The 24,700-nt window shown below is 34.8% G+C and overlaps 3 protein-coding genes across 5 annotated transcripts; 1 reads left to right on the top strand and 2 right to left on the bottom strand.

The window, feature by feature from the left end:
* The first annotated feature begins 2,072 nt into the window (after positions 1–2,072).
* Positions 2,073–8,963, top strand: LOC146897104 (disease resistance-like protein DSC1). Its single transcript, XM_085731514.1, has 6 exons — positions 2,073–3,044; positions 3,531–4,572; positions 4,677–4,985; positions 5,057–6,527; positions 6,905–7,053; positions 7,805–8,963. Exons 1-6 carry the CDS (start codon positions 2,581–2,583, stop codon positions 8,783–8,785), a joined length of 4,416 nt encoding a protein of 1,471 aa, XP_085587640.1. The 5' UTR covers positions 2,073–2,580; the 3' UTR covers positions 8,786–8,963.
* Positions 8,964–10,748: 1,785 nt separating this feature from the next.
* On the bottom strand, positions 10,749–18,500 carry LOC146897103 (disease resistance-like protein DSC1). Of its 3 annotated transcripts, none has more exons than XM_085731507.1 (8): positions 17,866–18,500; positions 16,096–17,143; positions 15,708–16,013; positions 14,116–15,625; positions 13,422–13,708; positions 13,199–13,304; positions 12,521–12,687; positions 10,749–11,964 (listed from the first exon to the last, which is right to left on the bottom strand). In XM_085731507.1, the coding sequence occupies exons 1-8, from the start codon at positions 18,345–18,347 to the stop codon at positions 11,065–11,067; spliced, it is 4,806 nt and encodes a 1,601-aa protein (XP_085587633.1). In that variant the 5' UTR covers positions 18,348–18,500; the 3' UTR covers positions 10,749–11,064. The 3 variants fall into 3 exon arrangements, with proteins under 3 accessions (XP_085587633.1, XP_085587634.1, XP_085587635.1); XM_085731508.1 differs by having other exon boundaries at positions 12,521–12,666; XM_085731509.1 differs by having other exon boundaries at positions 12,521–12,654.
* A 4,923-nt stretch (positions 18,501–23,423) lies between these two features.
* Positions 23,424–24,434, bottom strand: LOC146897102 (uncharacterized). The gene has a single exon (XM_085736384.1). It carries the CDS (start codon positions 24,432–24,434, stop codon positions 23,424–23,426), a length of 1,011 nt encoding a protein of 336 aa, XP_085592510.1.
* Between the last annotated feature and the right edge of the window lie 266 nt (positions 24,435–24,700).

The following is a 24,700-nucleotide window of genomic DNA, read 5'->3' as shown; positions in this document are numbered from 1 at the left end:
GTTAGAATATGGAGCCCACGTTGTCCTACGTGGCGCTCTCCCTCAAGTCTGAGACAGGTAGGCAGCTATGATAGTGTTGTTTTATGGTTTGACGTGATTGCCACCTAGGTCAAAAACATGTATTTTTTTTTTTATCATGGTAAAAATGTATATATAGTTTTTTTAATCATGTAGAGATTAATACATCGAGTCTCTTAAGACCACAATGATTATTAGTAATATTAGAGTGAATGAAAAGATTTTTTGTACGATTGTTTTTTTCTTTGCGTTTTTGTATGATTGTCTTGTGGTCATCACTAGGGTGAGGACTACTTTTCTATTTTCGTATACCGTACTTCAGGTCTTTGTAATGCTATGTTGGTGAAAAAGACAAGTTTTTGACCTTTGTCGCTCTCTCCAATCAAGGTTGCATTGATTGCTTTTGGCAAAATTGACAGGTATCTGAACATTATCTTTGGAAGTGAGAAACTTGGTAATTGAGATAGTGCCTGTTTAAGCCGGGCTAGAGTCGCTTCAAATTCGCATTCTTCAGATCATTCAGATGTAGATTCCTTCCTCAACAACCTATAGAAAGGAGGGGCATATGAAAAGGACTTCACTTGTAACAGGAGAGTGTCGTCCGCATGTCGTTGAACGTTTAGATTGATTTCTTTGGAGTAGGTATCTCAGCGAAGGCTCTACATTTATCCGAATTTGGTTCAGTCCCTCTTTCGATTAAGTAAAATCCGAGAAACTTAATGTGTGGATTCCAAACAATACATTTTTTTCTTCAGGTTGAAACGCATATTATATTTTTGGATGTGATAGACGACTTCTTTGAGATGGGTGATATATGATCTACATTTTCTTTAGATTTTATGATCATGTCATCCATTTAGATTTCAGGCATATTCTCCATTTAGTATTTAAAGACTTTGTTCATCATTTTTTGCTGCCCCTCTGTTTTTGAATCTAAAACGCAATACATTGTATAATCAACACACATGTGCCATTCATTATTCGATTTCTTAACAAGTACGACATTTAACAATCAAGTAGAGTACTCCAGGTGTCTTTTATCTTACTTTGAAAAATACTACACAACATCACAACATAAAATTTAAATTTTAATCTATGTGCTTTGTCTCCATTCAAAAGTCAATATTATGTTGTCTCCTTCTTTCAAAAAAAAATAAAAATATTATGTTGTCTCCTTCACTTCACATGGCTTTATTATTTTACTTAAAAATAAGGGTGGTTGTAGTAAAAAACAATATTTTTGCATTAAAAATTAATTAAATTTTTAATTATAAGTTTTAAAGCGACGACCCTAAGTCTCCGCGTACAAATTGACGTATAATAATGCAATAATATAGAGGCTATTTTTGTAAATCTCTTTCCCTCGCTCCACATTCGCGCCATTGTCGTTTCCCTTGCTCAGCTCTGCAATCATCATTCTCATGGAAGGTCACAGAGAGGTTAATTGCTCTCTCTCTCTCTCTCTCTCTCTCTCTCTCTCTCTCTCTCTCTCTCGAGTTGCATGTTGATTTTCTGGGACTAGCTTGGCTTTATTGATACAAATTAGGAATCAATTATTGCTACATTTTTCTTATATATGTAGGAATTAAATACAAAAAATAGAGAATCAACTGTTTTTTTATTATTTTATTTTTTTGTGTTAAGGATTCGATTCGTAGCGGAAATGAACCTAATAATATAGAGTTGGGCTGAAAGATAAGTAAAGTCTAACAAAAAAATGTTTCACCAGGAATCGAACTCAGGTTCTCCTGAAAAATTCATCATTTGGTGGAGCTCATTAAGCACTTAGAATCAACTGTGTTTTTTTTTTGGTGGTGGTCAGGGTTTGAACCCTGGATGTTTTTTTTTTGTGGTGGTCAGGGTTTGAACCCTGAACCTTGCATATTTTATTTGCATATTTTATGCATCGTCCTTAGTCCTTACCAACTGAACTAAGTTCAAGTGTAATTTTTAAGAAGCACGATGAGAAGTTGCAAATTAATTAATTGTATGTTTTAAAGAATTAAATTACTTTATTATCCTATAATTTAAACTAGTTTGAAAAGAAATACTTGAGTTTTTAGTTAAAGTGTAAGCTGTTAACTTACACCTTAATGATTTTTGAAGTGTAAGTTGTTAACTTACACCTTATTGGAGTTTGGAAGTGGAAGAGTATTTTTGAGGATATTCTCATCAAGTTGTGGAATTTTGTTGATATTTGTATTTGTTACATGTACTAGTTTTGACGTGCTTTTGTAATTTTGTTTTGGGGTGTTTGTAGCTGACTATGTTTTTATTTTTCTATGCATTAAATTTCTAGAAATCAATTTGTGCATGAGGCAATGCATGATTCAATGGTGACTTATTGATCCAATGGTAGAAATCAATTTGTGCACGATGCAAAACATGTCTCACTTGTACAACATAGAATTGACTTATTATCAAAATTCGAGTTGTTATTGAAGAATTAAGGGTAACGGAGGAAGATGAAGGAACACATACTGGTCACATTTCAACCCCAACAACTTTTTCATTAGAGAAAAACAGTGTCTAATCAAGGGTATATAGCTATATAGCATATATATGTCATATTCTAGCAAGAAGCACGATGTGTTTCTTAGCTTTAGAGGCGAGGACACTCGCTACGGTATCACTAGCCATCTTCACGCTGCTCTGATTCATAAATCAATCAAAACGTACGTGGATAGCTTGCTCGAAAGAGGAGAAGATATTTGGCCAACTCTTGCTAAAGCAATTGAGGAATCACACGTTTCCATTGTTGTTTTCTCTGAAAATTTTGCTACCTCAACATGGTGTTTGGAAGAACTGGTTAAAGTGCTGGAATGCAGAAAAGTCAAAGGTCAAGTTGTTATACCTGTTTTCTACAAAACAGATCCGTCTGACATAAGAAATCAGACTGGCAGTTATGAGAATGCATTCGCTAAACATGAGAGAGATCTTGGGACCAATGATCTTAAAGTGCTTAACTGGAAAGTTGCCTTGACTGAAGCAGCCACTATATCTGGATGGCACACTGAAACCCACAAGTAAGCAGTGTTTTATGATTTTGTTTAAGATATTTTTGAATCAAGGTTTTAACAACGGTCAAGGTCGTGGTAGCGTTAAGTATTTTGTGATTTCGACTGTTAAGGATGCTACATTACATATTGCGGTCGTTGTGGTGTGAGTTAATCACAACAATGCACAAATCTTATCAAAAGTATTTGCGCTATCATATAATGTTTAATGACTTAATTTCTTATTGTTTCTTCGTAATTTCATAATTGTCATTCCTTTCACAATTGTTTGAATTATGAAATAGTGTAGAAACAATGAGAAATTAAGTTTTTCCGCGGCGTAACGACGTTTTGTCGCGGCTGTTTCCGTAATTTTTGTTCACTTTGGTATAACAGGAAAAAACGCTAAGGAAAACTGCAGAAAGGGACCGTTTGTTAGAATCTTGTTTATGATGATTAGTTTAATTATTTTTTTCTTTATTTCTGTGGTTTATTCTTTTATTTATGTTATTTTAGGGAAGAATCTATCCTCATCGACAAAATTGTGAATGATGTGTTGCAAAAGCTACAACTGAGGTACCCTAATGAACTAGAAGGAGTCGTGAGAAACGAAAAGAACTGTGAATGTGTTGAATCATTGGTGGAGCGTTTTCCAAGACTTGGAATTTGGGGTATGGGGGGATTGGGAAAGACAATCATTGCTAAAGTCCTGTTTGCCAAGCTGTTTGCCCAATATGACCATGTCTGCTTTGCTAATGCAAAAGAATATTCACTTAGTAAGCTTTTCTCTGAGCTACTAAAGGAAGAAATTTCCCCATCTAATGTAGGATCTGCATTTCATATGAGGAGGCTGAGAAGTAGAAAAGTTTTGATTGTACTTGATAATATGGACAGTTTAGATCAGTTTGAATATTTGTGCAGAGATTATGGCGAGCTAAATAAAGATAGTAGACTCATTATAACAACGAGAGACAGACAATTGCTGAGGGGAAGAGTTGATTGCATATATGAGGTCAAGCAGTGGGAATATCCAAAATCTCTAGAGCTTTTTTGCCTAGAAGCCTTTGAGCCAAGTAATCCTCGAGAGAAGTATGAGCATCTCTTGCAAAGAGCAATCACTTATGCAGGGGGCGTTCCGCTTGCCCTTAAACTTTTGGCTTTACATCTTCGTACAAGAGATATTGCATTTTGGGAAAGTTCTTTCAAGAAACTCGATGATCATCGTGATGACAAATTGCACAAAGTTTTAAAAGTGAGCTACGATGAGTTAGATGCACTAGAGAAGAAGATATTTCTAGACATTGCATTCTTCTTCATAGGAGAAAAGAAAGAGTCTGTCACAAAGATACTAAATGCTTGTGGTTTCGAACCAAATAGTGGAATAGTAGTCCTCAAAGACAAGGCTTTGATAACTATCTCAAATAACCATACAATACAAATGCATGACTTGCTGCAAAAAATGGGTTCGGACATAATATGCAATGATTGTGGCGAGGACCCGACATCACATACCCGACTGAGTGGGAGCAAAGCTCGTGCAGTTATTGAAGAAAACAAGGTAAGTGGATGAAAAACAGACACTTTTCAAAACAGTTAAATTTCTAATACAAATTAGTTAATGTAGCTAATTGATTGGATACATTTACTTTCTTGTCTTGTCAGGGGAGTAGCTCAATTGAAGGCATAACATTGGATTTGTCTCAAAATAATGATTTGCCTTTAAGTGCCGACACATTCACCAAGATGAAAGCCTTAAGAATTCTTAAATTCCATGCACCCTCTAACCTGCAGAGATGTACTAACACGTACCTCAACCTTCCTAAATTTCTTGAGCCATTTTCAAATAAACTGAGGTATTTTGAGTGGAATGGATACCCTTTTGAATCTCTTCCACAACCTTTTTATGCCAAGTTTCTTGTTGAGATCCGTATGCCACACAGCAATGTTAAACAACTGTGGCAGGGGACGAAGGTAATACATACACGTTTAATCACATTTTTTTTTAGAGTTTGCATCTTAATATCCTGTTTTGAAATTCACAGGAACTTGGTAAATTGGAGGGAATTGACTTGAGTGAATGCAAGCAATTCGAAAAGCTTCCGAATTTGTCTAAGGCATCAAGTCTGAAATGGGTTAATCTTTCTGGTTGTGAGAGTCTTGTTGATCTTCATCCATCTGTTTTATGCGCAGATACCCTTGTTACTTTGATACTGGATAGGTGTACAAAGGTTAGGAGGGTTAGAGGTGAAAAACATTTAATTTTTTTGGAGAGGATCAGTGTGGATGGGTGCAAAAGTCTGGAGGAATTTGCAGTGTCCTCGGATTTAATTGAAAACTTGGATTTAAGCAGTACAGGAATCCAAACACTAGACCTATCAATTGGACGTCTTCAAAAACTCAAACAACTTAATCTAGAGAGTTTAAGACTCAACCGTATTCCAAAGGAGTTATCTAGTGTGAGATCTATTAGGGAGTTGAAGATTTCTGGCAGTAGACTAATAGTTGAGAAAAAACAGCTACATGAGCTGTTTGATGGCTTACAATCCCTACAAATACTACATATGAAGGATTTTATAAACCAGTTTGAACTCCCCAACAACGTCCACGTTGCATCAAAGTTAATGGAATTAAACCTTGATGGAAGCAACATGAAAAGGTTGCCTCAAAGCATTAAGAAACTTGAAGAACTGGAAATTTTGTCTTTGGTGAATTGCAGGAAGCTTGAGTGCATACCAGAGCTTCCACCTCTCATCACACTGTTAAATGCTGTTAACTGCACATCGCTGGTTTCAGTGTCAAATATAAAAAAATTTGCAACAAAGATGATTGGAAAAACCAAACACATTTCATTCAGTAACAGCTTGAACTTGGATGGACATTCACTCGGACTTATAATGGAAAGTCTCAATTTAACAATGATGAGTGCTGTGTTTCATAATGTGTCTGTAAGAAGACTCCGTGTGGCTGTTCGCAGCTACAACTATAACAGTGTCGATGCTTGTCAACTAGGAACAAGTATCCCGGGGCTGCTCCAATGTCTAACAGCCTCTGACTCTTCCATTACCATTACATTGCTTCCTGATCGTTCCAACTTGCTGGGATTCATATACTCAGTGGTTCTTTCTCCAGCCGGTGGAAATGGAATGAAGGGTGGAGGAGCTAGGATAAAGTGTCAATGCAACTTGGGAGAAGAAGGTATAAAGGCTACTTGGCTAAATACTGATGTCACAGAACTGAACTCGGATCATGTTTATGTGTGGTATGATCCGTTCCATTGTGACAGCATTCTCAAATTTTATCAACCTGAGATTTGTTTCGAGTTCTATGTTACAAACGATACTGGCCGGGAAGTTGATTGTTCAATTGGTATTAAAGAGTGCGGGGTACGACTAGTAAGTGTTCAAGAATTGGAGAGCGTTTTGCCGGAATTGGATTCACAAAAGAAAGAAGAGTTGAAGAAGGCAGTGGAATTAGAATCAGGGCGTAGGATAACCTTGAAGCCAATTGTTCAAGGTTTGCAACTTCTTTTTTGACCATACATTCTCTTCTTAATTACTCCCTTTCCCTAGTCTCATCATATATGCTATGCTTATTCCTAGTTTGCTACTACTTTCTTAAATTGAGTCCTTTTTTTTTATCTCATTATCATTAACTAATCACTAGCTAGGTAGTTCTTATTATTTTGTAAAATTGAACACCGGGTTTTTTGCCCAAATTTTCATTTTCATTGTCTTTAATCACAGAATTAGACTCAGAGCTGGTTGAACCAGAGATAAATTATAAGTAGGAGAAATCAACTGATTCTAATTCCAATAATGCATATTCTTTTTTGCTTTTTTCTTGATGGAATTCATGTTTTCACCTTGTAATTTTTGTTGCTTATGTCACAGAACCAAGATCAGCAATGGTTAAACCAGAATCAGTTGAACTTGAAAGTCACTTCTTTAATGTTGAAAAGAGCATCGGATCTTCTAACAACGAAACCAATACAAGTGCTGGAACCAGTCATGAGGAGAATATTACAAATTTTGCGAAAGTTGTAAGTCACTACTTTTATTTTGACAACCTTTGTTACTTTTATAGAAAAAAGTAACAAAGACATTTCTAGGTCTAAGATTTCCTAGGTGTATTTTAATGATATCTCAATATTAGTCCTCATTTTTTCCATTATTCACCCAATTCCTAAGACACTGCAGGCATTAAGAATGAAATGATTTCATAATAACCAATAATATACAAGGCATTTCTCAAAAAGAAAGTTGAAGAGTTACCTGCTATCATTAGACAGGTTTTTTCTAAGTTGCCTTTAAGAAATGTAGGTAATTTACCAAACATCGCATGAAAATTAGCCACAGTAGTAAATTTGCAAGTGGGGTAAAAAATTAGTTTGTGGGTACCGTTTGCAAATTTACTTATGTGGCTAGTTTTTATAGCATGCTGGGTAAATTACCCACAATTCTTCAAAGATAACACAGACCTTATCTTACACAAATAAAAAGGAATCTAGTCTCTTATCTCTCATGAACATTATAACTAAACTAGAACACAAATATCGACAAGCTATTAACAAATAAAAGTACATGTTACTATTCTTGATATAAATCAAAGATGAGAGAAAAGTAAAGATAAGTATATAGCAATTGAGAACAACTAACTAGTCTAACTAATTAGTACAACTAACTAGTATGATATGACTAATATTGTATCTAATAAAACATAATACGGTTATAATTGAATTTCTAGAATACACTTGCTCCTCTTGCCTTGACCAAGGCTTTGTCTTTGTGCAGTTCGAAAGCAAAGAAAATGAAGGAAGATCAACTGAATTTGAAGCTGAATTGCGTCTGCCCGTAATGTCAGCGGTTGAAGGCAACACTTCGGATAACAAGCCAAGTGAAAACAACTATGATGGGCAAGACAATTTTGATGAGACCAAGCAATCAGAAGGAAAACCAAATATACAAGGAGGACAGGTTATTGTTCCTGACACCACTGATCCAATAAGCAAAGAAAATTCACCAATGGATCTAAGCAACTTCGAAGATGAATCGGATGAGGACCCTTTTGCTGAACTTGAGAGCATCCTGATGGGAAGTCCAGAGTCCTCGCCAAAAGTAACCTGTTCCACAATTGATGATGTTGCTGTAAGAGAATCTTTGCATAACCTTGAATGCCTATTGGAAAATTCACTTGAGTCCATTCTCTGTGACATAGAGCTACAGCAACAATTACACACGTCTTTGGAATGCATAAAACAAGCAACCCATGAAAAAGTTTCTCCGAATGTTGTGAAGCTTGTCCAGAAAATGACATCCTTTATTCAGAACCTTTCCAAAAACTTTGTCATGACTAAAAATGTGGTTGACGATCACATTAATGCTTTGCAAAAAAGAGAAAAGCTTGTGCAGCTAATGAGAGACGGTAAGAAACAGAAGAAATCAATGATGAAAGACAAGAGTCAGTTTGAGGTTGAAGCTAAGCGTCTCGAGGAAGTGGCTGAAAAGGTGGATGAAAAAATTCGAATACTTGTTGAGCAAAAGAACAGTATTGAGTTGGAAAAAACCAAGTTAAAGGAGAGCATGGAAAGATGTGAAGGTGTAAAGAAGAAATTGGAAGATGAGGCTAAAAATATGATTACTGAAAGCAAAGAGCTAATGTCGAGTATTAAGAAGTCTAAAACTTCATATGATGCTGCCCTGTCAAAGAAGCAGAAGATGAAAGACAAATGGGAAGGTTTCAGAGTATTGATATTGGATTCAAGTGTGTGGTGAGTCCCACTCCCACATCGACTATGAATGAACTAAATGTTAGCCATATAATAAATAAAATATAGTTACTGGCTAGACTAAATGGACTATAATGGATACATTGTGTCAACGAAATCAAACAAGTCTTCATAATTTATGGATTATTATTTACTATAATGAATACCTCTTCTATCATATAAAATTTTGGCTCAATTAGACTTTTTCTCCCCTTATTTTCCTAATCGCGCGACTTTGGCCTATTGTTCTTTTGAACAATTTTAGTCCCCATTTCCAATTTCGTAGTCCCTCACACGGTTTTTTCTCCAATTTTGAGCAAACATAGCAAATTTTAATGGCTTGACACCTGTATGTGTTTGCCATAGTGGATATTAAAAAAAATTAGAAATTAAAAAGAGAAGAAAAAAAAAACTGAGAGCATGTGACATGATGAATTCCTCCTTTCTTCTTCAATTATTACCATTACAAAACCCTAATAACTTCATGGCATTTCTTCCTCCTTCCATTCATCTCCTTTCTTCACGAAATTGCAGAGCAAAGCACAAGATACTCATTCCTCGCATAAACAATAGTAGTAAATACAAATTAACCTTGTTTCCACCCTTTGGTATGATCTTGTAACAAAAAAAGAACATCTAAGGGAAAGATTCTTGTTAGCAAATATCTTTCCCTTACACGTTCTTTTATTGTTTCGTATTGACCAACTTAGCTCACCACTCTCAACTTACTTCCTAAAGATTCAACTTTATCCATGATTTGAGTCTTCCAAACCTCTTCAATGCCATTTACCTAAATCAAATAGTCAACCTTGTCCAGCAATCTTGCTCTCGAGGCCTCTTCAGTTCCATTATTCTTAAAATATCCTAGTGCTCCAACTTCATCAACTCATACATAAAAATTGCAATTGACTTCATCATCCTGATATCATATCAACAAAGGTAACCACGATGTAAACAAATATGAGCACAAGTGATAAAAACCATGTTACATGCCTAGAAAGGTCCGCGTGGATTCTTCAATATGCTGGCCTTTTGGATAACACATATTCTCGAACACCAACACTCTAGCATTCAATTGTTCCTAATGCCGGCCCCATTAAGCATGGAAGTTGAAGATGAACTTTGACTTTGAGTGCTTTGTCTGAGCTTTGTAAACGCAAAACCACCATCCATCATATCTATTTGACCTTGAAGAAATTTAGGGATTAGAAAATAAAGATTTCACATTGTTAATTGATGACTAAGAATCCAGGGTTTCAAATTTATATAATTTGTGGAAGAAGGGAATAAATTCGTTGGAGATCAACGACCAATGAACAGTAAAAATCATTTTTTTTAAAGACGGTAAAAATCTTTTGGTTACCACCAAAAAAATTGATCAAAATAGTCTTCATACGAGAAAGATGGCAGGGAATGACACATCACCGATTAACATCAACTAACATTTTACTCACTATTATTCTTTTCGTTTTTGTAAAAAAGTTGAATCAAAAACCATTATTATACGTTTTTTATATTTTCAAACGAAAATAAATTGAATTTAAAATGGAGGGAATAGTTTTACAGGAATTAATTATTCTTTCATTATAAAAAAGAAAATCGTTTTATTGACTTCTTGAGTCTTCAATAACAGTGCAACATTTCTCATTTCTCAAATCGTGACTCTGATGGTGAAATCACCATTATTCGCTCGAGCCATCCATTTTCGTTAGCGTTACTGCTTTCTTCAAATGGAACCGTACATCTCTCACTACCATCACCTTGTTGTTCCTCTCTCGCACTGTAACTCTTGCTTTCAAATTCGATCTCTGTTTTTTGGTATCTAAGGTATGGACGAGTTTCTTTCCTATGTTAGGGAATTCGATTACATTTTTCAATCTGTACTGATATTATGCTAATGATAATTTTGATTCAAATTGTTAAAAATTCAGTGCATGTTTGTTTACACTGCACACTATTGACATTATCTGTTTGAAATATAAAATCTGAAATCAATTTATTTAAGTGATAATGACGAAACAAAAAACTTTAGAATGAATGGAACTGAATTCATTGTTTTGTAATGTTTTTACTTGCTCTATTTATACAACCGCAATTTAACAGCTAACAGAAAACGGTACTCATTCTAACTAACTAACCAACTAACCTCAAGTGATCATTATGAACTCTAGTAAAAAACATCCTTTTTTCTGAGGTATTGTTCGCTTATTCAATGCTGCGAGCCTTCATTATTTTGATCTTAAAAGTGATCAATACGTCAATTAAAATGGATATTATCAATATTTCTCAGCTACTACTACTTCCATTGTTGTCTACAAAAGCTATTTTGAAACTTTCCCATTTGTGTTTCAACTTCTGCTGCTTTGACAGGGCAGCATCATACGAAGATTTTGAATTCTTTATAGTCGACATCAGCTCTTTGCTTTCAGTTATCATATTCTTAGCCTCATCTTCCATTTTCTTCTTTTCACCTTCACATCTTTCCAAGCTCTCCTTCAACTTGGTTTTTTTCTGCTCAATACTTTTCTTTTGCTCAAAAAGCTCAACAAGAACTCTAATTTTTTCATCCACCTTTTCACCCTCTTCCTCAAGATGCTTGGCTTCATCCTCAAACTGACGCTTTTCTTTCTTCATTGATTCTGTCTGTTTCTTAGCATCTCTCCCTCGTTGCCTAAGCTCTTCCCTTTGTTGCAAAGCATTAATGTGATCCTCAACCACTTGTTTAGTCATCACAAAGTCTTGTTTTATGCATTTCAAAGACGAGTGTAATTGTTGTTGTAGTTCTACATCACAGAGAATGGACTCAAGTGAGTTTTCCAACAGACACTCAAAGTTATGCAAATCTTCACTTAAGGCAACATCGATTGTAGAACAAGTTACTTTCGGTGAGGACTTTGGACTTCCCAATAGGATGCTCTCAAGTTCAGCAAATGGGTCCTCATCTGATCCATCTTCGGATTTGCAAAGATCAATTGAAGCATTTACTTTGCTTATTGGATCATTGGTGTCAGTGTCAGGAACAATAATTTGTCCTCCTTGTATATTTGGTTTTTCTTCTGAGTGCTTGGTCTTTTCAAACTTGTCTTGCCAATCATATTTGTTTTCTCCAGAAACTGACTCTACTAGTAGTAGAAGCGATCCAGCTTCAGATTCAGTTTGAGTTGTTTCATTTCCTTTGCTTTTGAGCTGCACAATTTAATAATAAAATACACAATATGACATTGAATTAGTGCTCTAATATCTATTGTTTTATTATGACACATTCTTCTTGACTCAGGAGGAAAGCAAATTACAAATGATGGTTTTAAATTGTGGTCTGCAGCCGCAATTGCGGATGCAATATAAAGCATTTTGAGGTCTCCTCAACACCATCACAACAGCAATTTTGACCATATCGGTAGCATTTTGCCGCAATATAAAGGTTTGCAGCGCAACCGCAGTTTAAAACCAATCTAACTTCAAGAACATAATGAAGCACTAGTACAAAATGATTTACTTTCATCATAACTTGTAGATACATAGAATTCCCAGTCTTCAATTCTTTATCAATTATTGAATGCTCACTCCTATATCTAGTTTCTTGTTTTTACTATCTTCACTTCCTTATCTCCTATGCTTTTGACGAGCACAATCTAATCATCATATTGAAAAAAAGAAAAAAAAATGCAGTTTTGTACTTTTGTATTTTCTGAGTCACTCATGTAAAATGGCTAGGTTTGTCAAATTCAAAGTATTCACTTACAACTTTTGTAGAGTCTGTAAAATTTCCCTCGTGACTTGTTCCAGAATTGCTATTAGTTTCCTTGCTAGTAGATCCCATGTTCTTTTCCAATATAGAAATGTATTTTTTACCCTCACAGTGTACTTCAAATGATTCTAAATTAACCACTGCAGATTTAGGTTCTGTGACTGAGCAAACAAAAATCATAAATTGGAGAAAAGATAAATATAATAAGGGAGAATAATCCACATACTTAGTGTAAAATACCCTTAACAAGATGAGGAATAAGCGACTTAGTTTTATCTTTTTGAACTTGTTGGAATTTGAAAGGGAAGATGAGAGGAAGCAGAGAAATTATAAAATTTGGAACATATCGGCATAATCAGAATCGTATTTCTAAACTTACTTATTTCTAGATATGTCTATCCATGTGAATTATGCAACTCACATATTGTATACGTCCCACAGTGATTAATGAAGATGAGGGAGACTTCTATAGAAAAATGTGCATCAAAGTGTAACAGAAATATTATATTTAATGATTAATAACAAAAGTATTACCCATTAAGAAGTTTGAGTGTTTTTGTAAAAGTATTTTTTGTGCTGCTGACAAAATAAATGAAGAAATAAGCCTTTTGGTGAATAAAATGATTGTATTGTTTTTCCTATAACAGTTTATACATGGATGAAGTTCCTTACTTGATTTTAATTTAGATTCATTTGCTTTGTCCGATTGTGGCTCAACAAATTCAGAAACTCTAACATCGGACTCGGTTAACATTCCTTTATTCCCTTTGCTTTTGACCTGCATCATTAGTAGATTGGTACTTTTGAATATCAAAATAAAGCCAAGTACAAGTGCAAATATATATTATCAATTAAGATGGATGACATGTTTGTCAAAAGAAAAGAAGTGACTCACAACATTTTTCGACTTTTTAGCATTCTCGTCGAGAATATCTCTTACAGAACTGTTCTTTGTTTGTATTTTTGGCACTTCAAAGTAAGATGGAAAACGAAGTTTGTCAATAGAAAATAAGCTACTGAAACCTTTTGGAGGCTTTGTGGTATTATCCTGATGACCTTCTCCAGCACTGGTTTTAATTTCTTTCTGCATAGATTTGATACTCTCTTCCACATTAGAGTAATGGTCTTTCCTCCTATTACCCTCTTTGGCTGGTTCTTGTTCAACCATCTCCGAGTCTGATTCTGTGATTAAATACAAAAGAAAAATTATAATTTAGCGAATATCATATGTTTAGGATCAAATTCGAGCAAAAAATGGTATATTTGTGATCAAACTTTTGTGTTCTTTGTGGTATATTTTCATGACAATGCAAAAAAAAAAAAAAAAAAAAACACAATACAGTAAAGGAATTGGAATAGAGTTTAATAACTATGCACCAACTTCGTAAACAAGATAACACAAATGCACATTCATATTTCACTACGGTACTATGTTACAATACTACTTCCTAAAATATTTGCACAAATATTTATCTAGTGACTGGTGAGATATGATTGATTATGTGTAAAAAGTCTTGCACAATATTGGTGCATTGGCTATTAGAATGAATATAATATGAGACTGTGAAAATGAACAATGACTTGCATACCATCTATACTATCACTGGAACTATTTTCACTCAAGAGATTTCCTATGTCATTAGATGCTTCCATTGATGTCCATGTCATGGCTCGTCTTGATTCAAACTCTACTCCTCTCTCCAAGTCCTTTTTCGTATCTGAATCCAAGTCCAGTTTAGGCAAAACACTATACAATTCTGAATCACTGATGAGTTGTACCCCACACTCTTTGAGGCAGATTGAACCATCAACTTCCCCCTTATCATTTACAACACAAAACTCAAAACAAACCTTAGGTTCATAAAATTTGAGAATGCTGTCACAATGAAATGGATCATACCACAGACAAACATGATCAGAACTCAGTTCTGTGACATCTGTATATAGCCCTGTAACTGTTGTATCTTCTTCGAAGTGGCGTCGACATTTTATTTGAGCACCATGCTTCTTCATTCCACGGACTGGAGAAAGAACCACTGAGTAAATGAATCCCAACAAGTTGGAACGATTAGGGAGTTTAATGGTAATGAAGGACTCGGTTGTTCGATATTTAACCTGTCTCGGGACTGTTCTTCCTGGTACACAAACCTCAACACTGGTGTAATTGTAACTGTGCAGAGTCAGAAAATTTCTTACCAACACATTGTGAAATGCAGCACTTACCATTGTTAAATGAAGACTTTCCATAATACTATTGAGTGAATGTCCATCCAAGTTCAGGCTATTCTTGAATGAAATGTTTTTGGTCTTTCCCATCATCTTTGTTGCCAATGTCTTTAAATTCGACACTGACAGCAATGACATGCAGTTAACTGCACGCAATAGTTTGATAAAGGGTGGAAGCTCTGGTAGGCACTGTAGCTTTATGCAATTCTCCAAGGACAGAACTTCCAACTCTTCAAGTTGCTTGATAGTTTCTGGTAATTTATTCACATTACTTCCATCTAGCCTTAATTCCTGTAATTGTGATAAGACATTAATGTTGTCTGGGAGTTCAAACAAGTTACTACAGTCCTTCAAATGCAGTATTTGTAGTGATTGTAAGCCATCAAACAGGACATGTAGCTGTTGTTTGTCAATGACTAGTCTACTATCAGAAAGCCTCAGTTCCTTAAGAGATTTCAGGCAAGATAACTCCTTTAGAAGATGCCTGAGTCTTAAACCCTCTAGATTAAGCCACTTAAGATTATGCATGCGCCCAATTGATGTGTCCAAAGTTTGGATTCCCGTGTTGCTTAAATCCAAGTTTTCAATCAAATCCGAGGATACCGCAAATTCCTCAAGACTTAAGCAGCCATTGACACTGATTTTTTCCAAAGACTTTAAATGCTTCTGACCTTCAACACTCCTAAGATTTATACACCTATCCAGTATCAAAGTAACAAGCGAGTCTGAGGATAAAACAGATGTATGAAGACACCATATACTTTCACAACCAGAAAGATTCACCCAGTTAAGTCTTGAAGCCTTAGACAAATCCGGAAGCCATGCAAATTGTTTGCATTCACTAAGGTCAATTCCCTCTAAATTATCAAGTTCCTGTAACAATTCAAAAGAAGACATTACAGTGAATAATCCTCGAAAAGAAAAGGGAAGCATAAGTATATCAATATATCTTTACCTGTATCCCCTGCCATAGTTCTTTAAGATTGCTGTGCGGCATGCGAATTTCAACAAGCAACTTAGCACAAAAAGATTGTGGAAGAGACTTAAAAGGGTATCCAATCCACTCAAAGTACCTCAGTTTGTCAGAGAATGGCTCAAGAACTGTAGGAAGGTCAATGTATGTAGTACCAGAGCTCTTTCCCAGAGGGGTATAGAATCTAACAAATCTTAAGCTTTTCATCTTTGTAAATGTGTCAGCGAACAAAGGTAAATTTTTAATTTGAGACAAATTCAATATTATACCTTCAATTAAATCAGTCCCCTGACAAAGTAAACGGTGTCTAATTAGCTACAATTTATAAGCTTAAAAATCTCTTAAAAAGTGTATATTTTGTTTCCATTACCTTGTTTTCTTCAATTACTTCAAGAGCTTCAGTATCCCTCAATCGAGTACGTCTTCCAGAATTGCTGCTACATTCTTTACGTACTATTTCCAAACCCATTATTTGAAGCAAGTCATGCATTTGTATTCTATTGCTATTTGAGATAGTTATCAAGGCTTTGTCCTCAAGTACATCGATTCCACAACTTGCTTCAAAACCACAAGCATCTAATATTGTTATGACATGATCTTTCTTTTTTCCTTTGAAAAATACTGCAATATCTAGAAATATCTTCTGCTCTAGATGATCCAATCCATCATAGCTAACTTGTAAAATTTTTTGAATTGTCTCATTAGGATACATGGTGAGTTTTCTAAAAGTACTTTCCCAAAAACCAGTGTCTTTCAATTGAAGATATGAACCCAAAACTTTAAGGGCTAATGGAACACCCCCTGCATAATCCACAGCCTTTTTTGAGAGATCCTTATAACCCTTATGAGGACAGCTTTGCTTGAAGGCTTCTAAGCTAAAAAGCTTTAGAGATTCTGGTGTTTTCCATTTCTTGACCTTGTATATCCAATCAACTCTTCCAATAAGCAATTGTCTATACCTTGTTGTTATGATAAGTCTACTCTCATTACTTAGATCACGATACTCTCTACACAAATATTCTAATTGATCTACACTATCCACATTATCAAGTACAACCAAAACCTTTTTACTACTGAGCCTCCTCATATCAAAAGTGGATCCTCCAATACATTTGGAACTTTCTTCTTCCTTTAATAGATCGAAGAGAAGCTTATGAAGTGAATATTCTTTTGGATTTTCCACGAAGCAGACATTTTCATATTGGGGAAAGAGTTTTGCAAACAATACTTTAGCAATTGTTGACTTGCCTATTCCACCCATACCCCAAATTCCAATTACTCTAAATTTTTTCATCAACTGTTCCAGGTTTCTACTGTTTCTTTCAGTTCCCACGAAGCCTTTTAGTTCAGTAGGGTCCCTCAGGTGGAGCTTTTGCCACACATCCTTCACAACATTCTCAATGAGCTGAGATTCGTCCCTAACAAAATTTAACTAACAAATGAGAAAAATAAATAAATTTATCATAAACCACAACATGTTTAAGGGAGCAATATCTACTAACCAACCACCAGTACTATGTTACGAAGACAAATTTTTGTATCGACGTTAATAAATGTTTCAATGATAATGTAATGCATTTCTTAATGTGTATGGGCACTAAATTTAGATAATATAAACTTTCATAAAGATGCATTCTTGAATTTATGTTTTTAGAAATATATTTCATAAGTTAAAATGCGATCTAACAACAAAGTAACAATTGTTGATGCCATAAGGTGGAGCCTCATTTGGTTGGACCATCACATTGGCCTGAGAGCAACCGGACAAGACTACATCTTCATCAAAAACCTTAAGACATTCATTTTATGGGTTCTCTCACTTATATAATGTCTTGAGGACTCATATATCCAATGTCTTAAGGTTTTGGGTGAAGATATGGTTTTCAACTCATTTGTATTGTTGCTTTTAACTCAATGCAATGATCCAACCTAATGAGACCAACGGTGGTATCAGAGCCCATTCAACTTAAAGAGAGATTCCAGGTGTTAAATCTAGGACGCGGAGAGTCTCCTACAAAAGAGACGGAAGTTATGACATATCAAGTGTGATTTAATGCCTCAAGAATCTAAAGAGAAAACACAAAATAGAGAGAGAGAGAGAGAGAGAGAGAGAGAGAGAGAGAGAATAATGAATTGTTACTCATAAATTCTGGAATCCCATCCAGATATATTAGCTGCTTCAGCAAGAGCAGCTTTCCACTTCAACACTTTCTGTTTTTTAGATTCTTTGTCATTATCAGCAACATCCAGCTCATGTTTCGCAAATGCTGTCTCATAACTACCTTTCTGCTTCCTTACATGTGACGGATCTGTTTCATAGAAAACAGGAATAACAACTTGACCTTGACCCTTTCTGCATTCCAATATTTTGACTAATTCTTCCAAGCACCACTTGGAAGAAGCATAGTTTTTTGAGAAAACAACTATGGATACACGTGATTCCTCTATTGCTGTTGCAAGTCCCGGCCAAACATCTTCTCCTCTGTTAAGCTTGCAATCTATGTATGCTTTGATTGATTTTTGACTTAGAGCGTTGTAAAGATGGCTTGTGAAACCTGCTCTAGTGTCTTCACCTCTAAAGCTCAGAAACACATCGTGCTTTATGGTGGAGTAAGACATCATTCATACATACAAATATATGCATGACAATTGGCGATTGCAGCAATTTGGAATTTGGAAAAGATGGAACATGCTCCTCTCTATTATCTATCTACTCCGTTGACTAAAATTTCAAAACCTACCTACCTAGCCATTGGATTCGATGTATGAAATGCTGCATTATGGCACTCTTTAACAATATTTAAAGGGTCTTGTTGTTAACCGGTGCCCCCGACTCATTGGTTAAGGAAACCATGAAGAGAAATTTTGTCTTGAAAACATAAAGTGTTACTTTTGATCTAATAATTATTACATCATTTTTTTTGTGATAATTTTCTTGTGTTTGGATGTTTAACCAATGCTCACCGTTTAACATTCCCATACTTAAATAGTTAATTTTTATAGAAATTGATGCATTTAATATATTGAAAATTCAATTATTTAATTTTTTCTATAAATATTTTTGGCTCAAATGCATTTGTGACCTCTTAACTTTCAAAATGTTGCGATCTTGGTTCTCTAACAAAAACAAAAAAATGTATCCCTTCATTTTACAAAACATTGCAAAATTGCTGAGAAGACGCAACGTATCCCAAAATGGGGGACCAAAATCGCAACTTTTTGTAAATATAATGGGCCAAAAGAACTTATTTCTCAAAAGATAGAGCCAAAAAAGCATATTTCCCTAAAGTTAGGGGATAAAAAGAGCATATTTCCCTAAAGATCGAAGACAAAATTTTAATTTTTTTTTATTAGGGGATCAAAATCGCAACATTTTGAAACATAAGGGAAGAAAATTGCATTTAAGCCAATAGTTTTTTAATTAGCAATATTTAAAAAGTGTTCTTATACTCGTTAACAAGACTCTTACCTTTATTTCTTCCATTTAATAAAACAAAGACACAAAGTTTAAAGAAAATTTAAAATTATTAATGATGGTAAGACCTATTTAAGGGTAGAACTCTTTGCATGATTTTAGATGGATGTAAATTAATAGGCCACCGAAAAACAAGTAGTTTTATATCTAATTAAAGGGTCATGTTGGTAGGACAATGCATTCTTATATGCAGGGGCCGGGGTTCGAACCCCAGACACTCCACTTATTCGCCTTATAAGATGAATTCTAGCCACTACGCTGCCTGATAAAAAAAGATAAAAAAAAAGGGTCATGTTAGCAATGGGTACCCAATGGGTAGGGTACTATAGTACCCTTCCCCATACCCGCGTTTGTAAAAAATGCCCGTACCCGAGCCCGTACCCTCGTGGGTAACAACTTTAGTACCCTTCCCCATATCCTATGGGCATCTAAGGGCCCATACCCGTACCCATTACCCACACTTTAATTATAAAAACACAATAAAAAATATCACAATTGAAATAAAACTATGATCCAATTTTTTTAAAAGCAACTCATAATATAGTAGAAATCGTAGTATTTAGCCAAATAAAAAAACATCAAAAATATTGCTCGAAAATTAAATTAAAACATTCAAAATACATATAAAAATGTGCATGCTAAAATAAACATCAAATTGATTTAAATCATAAATTTGTAGCTCGTGAGCTTATGAAGGCACGAATGAAACGATTACCATATTAGTTTTTAGATTTATGTTTATATTTAAATAGCTAAATAAATTAAATAACTGTACACCAAAAATAAATAAAATATTTATTATATTATATAAATATGTATATGCGGGTTGCGGGGCTGGGTAGTATAGTGCCCTTACCCGCACCCATACCCATCTAAATTTGCGGGTACTTACCCGGACCCAAGCCCATACCCATAAATGTGGGGTTTTACCCTACCCATTGCGGATATTTTTTGCGGGTGCCCATCGGGCCTGGGTCCAATTGCCATCCCTATGTTAACTTGTGCCTTAAAGGCACATGTTAATCAATACAAAAATAGAAATATTCCCTTAATACTTGTGCATTCATTTAATTACTAAAAGTTACTTCATCCGTTTCAAAATGAGTGTCGTTTTAGGTGTTTACACACATATTAAGAAATGCAATGATTAAAAGAAAGAAAATGGTTATTTTACCAAATTATCCTTATTAACTATTGGTTAGTTTTAAAAGTAATACTTTGGAAGTAGTGTGCAAAGTATTAATTGGAGGATACAATTGAAAAGAAAAAGTTATTATTGTATTGAAAACTGAAAGTGACATTCATTTTGAAACAATTTTTTTTGGCTAAAGCGACACTCATTTTGAAACGGAGGGAGTAATTAATAAAATTCTGTACACGAATTTCAACAAAAAAATTCTACATTTAACTCATTAACTTGTGCCTTAAGGGCACTAGTTAGCATTTCCCCTAATTAAATTACTCCCTCCGTCTCACAATAATTGTCTCTTTACCATTTTTTATTTTTCTCAAAATAATTGTCACTTTAGAATACCAATGCAACATTTATTATTTTTTTCCATTATTATACCCTTATTTATTAAATTTCATCCAACTTAACTACTCCACTAACTACAATTAATAAGGGTGTTTTAGTAAATGATACTAAATTTACCAACAAAATCAACACAACTAATCATTTCCTTAATAACTGTGCATAAACCTTAAACGACTATTATTTAGAGACGGAGGGAGTATTGGTTAAATATATTTAGTAAAGATAAACAATGATGATGAGATTTTCTTAAAAGACTAAAAGTTACTCCTTCCGTCCCAAAATATCTGGCCCAATTTGTAACACCCCGTTTTCCCGACATAAAAATTTCATAAATAAATCAGAGTTTTTCAACATAAAACGGAATGTCACATTCTTTTCTTAAAAATCATAAATGGAATAAATAATAATTTATCCTTAAAAAAATCATTCAACATAAGTATTTATAAACTTTGCAGCGGAATTAGTTCAACATCATAAAAATAGTCTTTGGCACCAAGGCCTCATCACTATAGTCTCATAGATAGTCTAAACATCATGATTTGTTCAATCCGACAACTTCATTATAATTCTCATAAAAACAATACGTAAGGAATAGAAAGTAAAGACATAATCCCCATCCCGTTACGTATCAGAGCATCCTAGACGACACGATGTGAGGAGTCTACTCACGAACACAGCTAGTCTTTATTACCTGCACATTACCCACGGTCGAGGCAACATATACGCAGAAGGGGTGAGATTTCTCAAACAATAATATTAAGCTCATAAATCATAAATTACATTTAACAACATAAACATCTTATAATTTAACAATTATAATTAAATACATAAACATCATCATTTATCTTAGCAAAATATCATCATATAGCAGTCACAGTCATCATCACATATCATCATACTAAAAGACATCACAAAGTAATTTGTTAAACATCACAACTTAACAACTTGACAACTCGACAACTTGACATCTTAACATCTTAAATCATCTTAAAAACCTCTTGATATGCAAATGCATTTGGTACCAATACAGAGCATCAAGCTCCCAACCAACTTATATGAGCGTAAATAGGCTCTTCAGGGCATCAAGCCCCCAACATAGTGAGCAAAAGCTCCAGGGCATCAAGCCCTCACCAATCATGTGAATGACTAAGCATTCCAGGGCATCAAGCCCTCAACCAACTTATATGAGTATGCAATGGACTCAACTTTCTACATCTTAAACATCTTGAACATCATGGACATCTTCTATGACTCCAAAAATTTGGACGACATCTTACAACTTTACAACTTAGACCGACATTTACAACTTAAATATGACTCAGCAGCAACATATAAACAATTCATCTCATATCAGCATCATAATACAACAACATCAAATGATAATCAACAACATCTTAAACATCGCATCAACATAAGAATCATAATTAACACATATAGTGCATAAATAACAAGATCACATCTTTATATAACCCATCTTTAAAATTAGTATATATTAGTTCAATCCAAGAACAACATCAAATAGCATATTTATTTATTTATCTATTTATTCAGAGAGTATGTCTATAAGCAATATATACATGCAGCGTAACATGCCAATAATATACACAGTATAAAAAGTTTAGCATAAAAATAATAGTGATTGAAAATTAGAAAGAAAAATTTAATTAGAACATGATTCACCTTTTATACCATGTATATCTATATATATATTAATAAAGTGCAGCCATAATCATTGTTCTATAGTCACGTCTCAATTTCACAATTGTTTTCATGATGCACAATTAAAATTAAGAACAGAAACAAGGGATACCGAATTGACTGGGTTTGATATAATTGGCTGGCACCGTGAAAAGAACAAATCATAGGTACATACATATAATACATGCTACACAAATATAAAGTTGAACAAATCGAAAGAGTTGAATTGAGTCATACGATTATGCACAGATCAATATAATGATTTAAACGGAGCATCCACGAGTAACATGAACCATCATAGGAAGAATAATAAAACAAATAGTCATCAAAGGAATTAAGAACGAACACTACAAAAGAACACAAATTTATCGTGAAAATAAACAAAGGCCCTTCACTACTTATAAGTTACAATCCTCATGATGAATAAAGACTCCCCCCTTACATTAATTCAGTAGTTTTCCATCATCTAATCATCAATTCTCACTCAAACCCTAATTTCTCATAATCTCACAACTCATCCTAAAACATGTTAGATGCAATCTAATGATCTACAGACTTAATATTAGTGAAAGATAATCCCACCCTTACCTTTGATTGTTTTTCTGAAATCAAAAGCAGCGTTCTTCGTTCCTAGGGTTCTCTCTCTCTGAGTTCTCCTCTTTCTCCTCTTTTTCCAAAAAGCGGTTTAACGTCCAAAACTCTTTCTAACCTAAGCTTTCTTATTTATAATATTAATCACTCTTCCTAAATCTATTTAGGCCCAATAACTTATTTTTCTTTCTATTCTAACTTCCAATTCTACTTACACTAATAATTCTTATATTCTAATAAATAATAAAATAATGCCACATAATAAAATACTAACACCTCATATAAATAATTAAATCACATAAATAAATTCTAACTTAATAAAAATAATTAAATAAAAGGAGGGCGTTACAACTCTCCCCAACTTATAGAATTTTCGTCCTCGAAAATTTACCTCAGATCAACGATCCTCACCCTCCGTCTGAGTACCAGATAAAGCAAACACCTTCCCACTAGCTTGAGCCTTCTTAGGTTTCTTGCACTGTGAACCCATGTGACCTTCTTCATTGCAATTAAAACACACCACATCATCATGCTTACACTCTATAATAGTATGTCCCTTTCTACCACAACGAAAGCATCGTTTCACCTCTCCAGTACAAGCATTACGCTTATGGCCCTTCTCACCACATGTGTAGCAAACAACCTCAGCATTAGTATCTTTCCTTCCCGGTTTCCTTTCATCATTCACCCTTTGACTATCCTTATCAGCAGGGGCATTGTAAGGCTTATAACGATTTTGTTGGTTCTTACTCTTCCGCTCATTCCTGATCTTGTAATGGGTTATAGTATCTTCTTCATAAATTCTGCAACTGCTCACCAGCTTGGAAAAATTACGGATCTGCTGATATCCAATGGCCCGCTTGATCTCAGGACGTAAGCCATTCTCAAACTTAATACACTTAGAAAATTCAGCAGTCTCAGCAGTGTAGTGTGGATAAAACTTAGCTAATTCCACGAACTTAGCAGCATACTCAGTCACCAACATTTCACCTTGCTTCAACTCAAGAAACTCAATCTCTTTCTTCCCGCGAACATCCTCCGGAAAGTACCTGTTTAGGAACTCCCTCCTAAACACAACCCAAGTAACGACCGTATCATCTTGCTCTAAGTTAGGTAGAAGACTAACCCACCAGTCATCAGCTTCCTCAGATAGCATGTGCGTACCATATCGCACCTTCTGAACTTCACTGCATTGCATAACCCGAAAAATTCTTTCAACTTCCTTGAGCCACGTCTGTGCTCCATCAGGGTCGTACCTTCCTTTGAAAGTAGGAGGATGATTCCTCAGAAAAGTCTCCAACATTCTCACATCAGCATTAACACCAGCACCAGCATTTGGTTGTTGTCCTATAGCTTGGGCCACAGCTTCCAAGGCAGCAGCCATCGCAGCATCATTTCTTCCAGCCATTCTAGTTCTCTTATAACAGATGAGATTTGCAGCTTCCAGTTTTCTTCACTGCGCAACACACAACAATTAGAATAGCACAATAAGGGTATCCTAACTGTTAAAACGACACAACTTGACTCACTACTTGGCCGGACGGACCGACCTGCTCTGATACCAATTGTAACACCCCGTTTTCCCGACATAAAAATTTCATAAATAAATCAGAGTTTTTCAACATAAAACGGAATGTCACATTCTTTTCTTAAAAATCATAAATGGAATAAATA

Source organism: Medicago sativa, chromosome 8 (genome assembly GCF_051527215.1).
Source record: "Medicago sativa cultivar Bolivia chromosome 8, Bolivia_mono, whole genome shotgun sequence".
Classification (NCBI taxonomy): domain Eukaryota; kingdom Viridiplantae; phylum Streptophyta; class Magnoliopsida; order Fabales; family Fabaceae; genus Medicago; species Medicago sativa.
The sequence above is the reverse complement of the archived record's forward strand: the minus strand, read 5'-3'. Positions and strand labels throughout refer to the sequence as shown.

What these genes read in the sequence shown, in the direction of transcription:
- LOC146897104 (XM_085731514.1), top strand. Translation starts at nt 2,581, where the DNA reads ATGTCATATTCTAGCAAGAAGCACGATGTGTTTCTTAGCTTTAGAGGC. An exon ending in CAGTTATTGAAGAAAACAAG is followed by an intron (nt 4,573 to 4,676) that starts GTAAGTGGATGA and finishes TTGTCTTGTCAG; the next exon opens with GGGAGTAGCTCAATTGAAGG. An exon ending in TTACAAATTTTGCGAAAGTT is followed by an intron (nt 7,054 to 7,804) that starts GTAAGTCACTAC and finishes GTCTTTGTGCAG; the next exon opens with TTCGAAAGCAAAGAAAATGA.
- LOC146897103 (XM_085731507.1), bottom strand. Translation starts at nt 18,347, where the DNA reads ATGATGTCTTACTCCACCATAAAGCACGATGTGTTTCTGAGCTTTAGA. An exon ending in AACTATGGCAGGGGATACAG is followed by an intron (nt 15,626 to 15,707) that starts GTAAAGATATAT and finishes GAATTGTTACAG; the next exon opens with GAACTTGATAATTTAGAGGG. An exon ending in CTAAAAAGTCGAAAAATGTT is followed by an intron (nt 13,305 to 13,421) that starts GTGAGTCACTTC and finishes CTAATGATGCAG; the next exon opens with GTCAAAAGCAAAGGGAATAA.
- LOC146897102 (XM_085736384.1), bottom strand. Translation starts at nt 24,434, where the DNA reads ATGGCTGGAAGAAATGATGCTGCGATGGCTGCTGCCTTGGAAGCTGTG.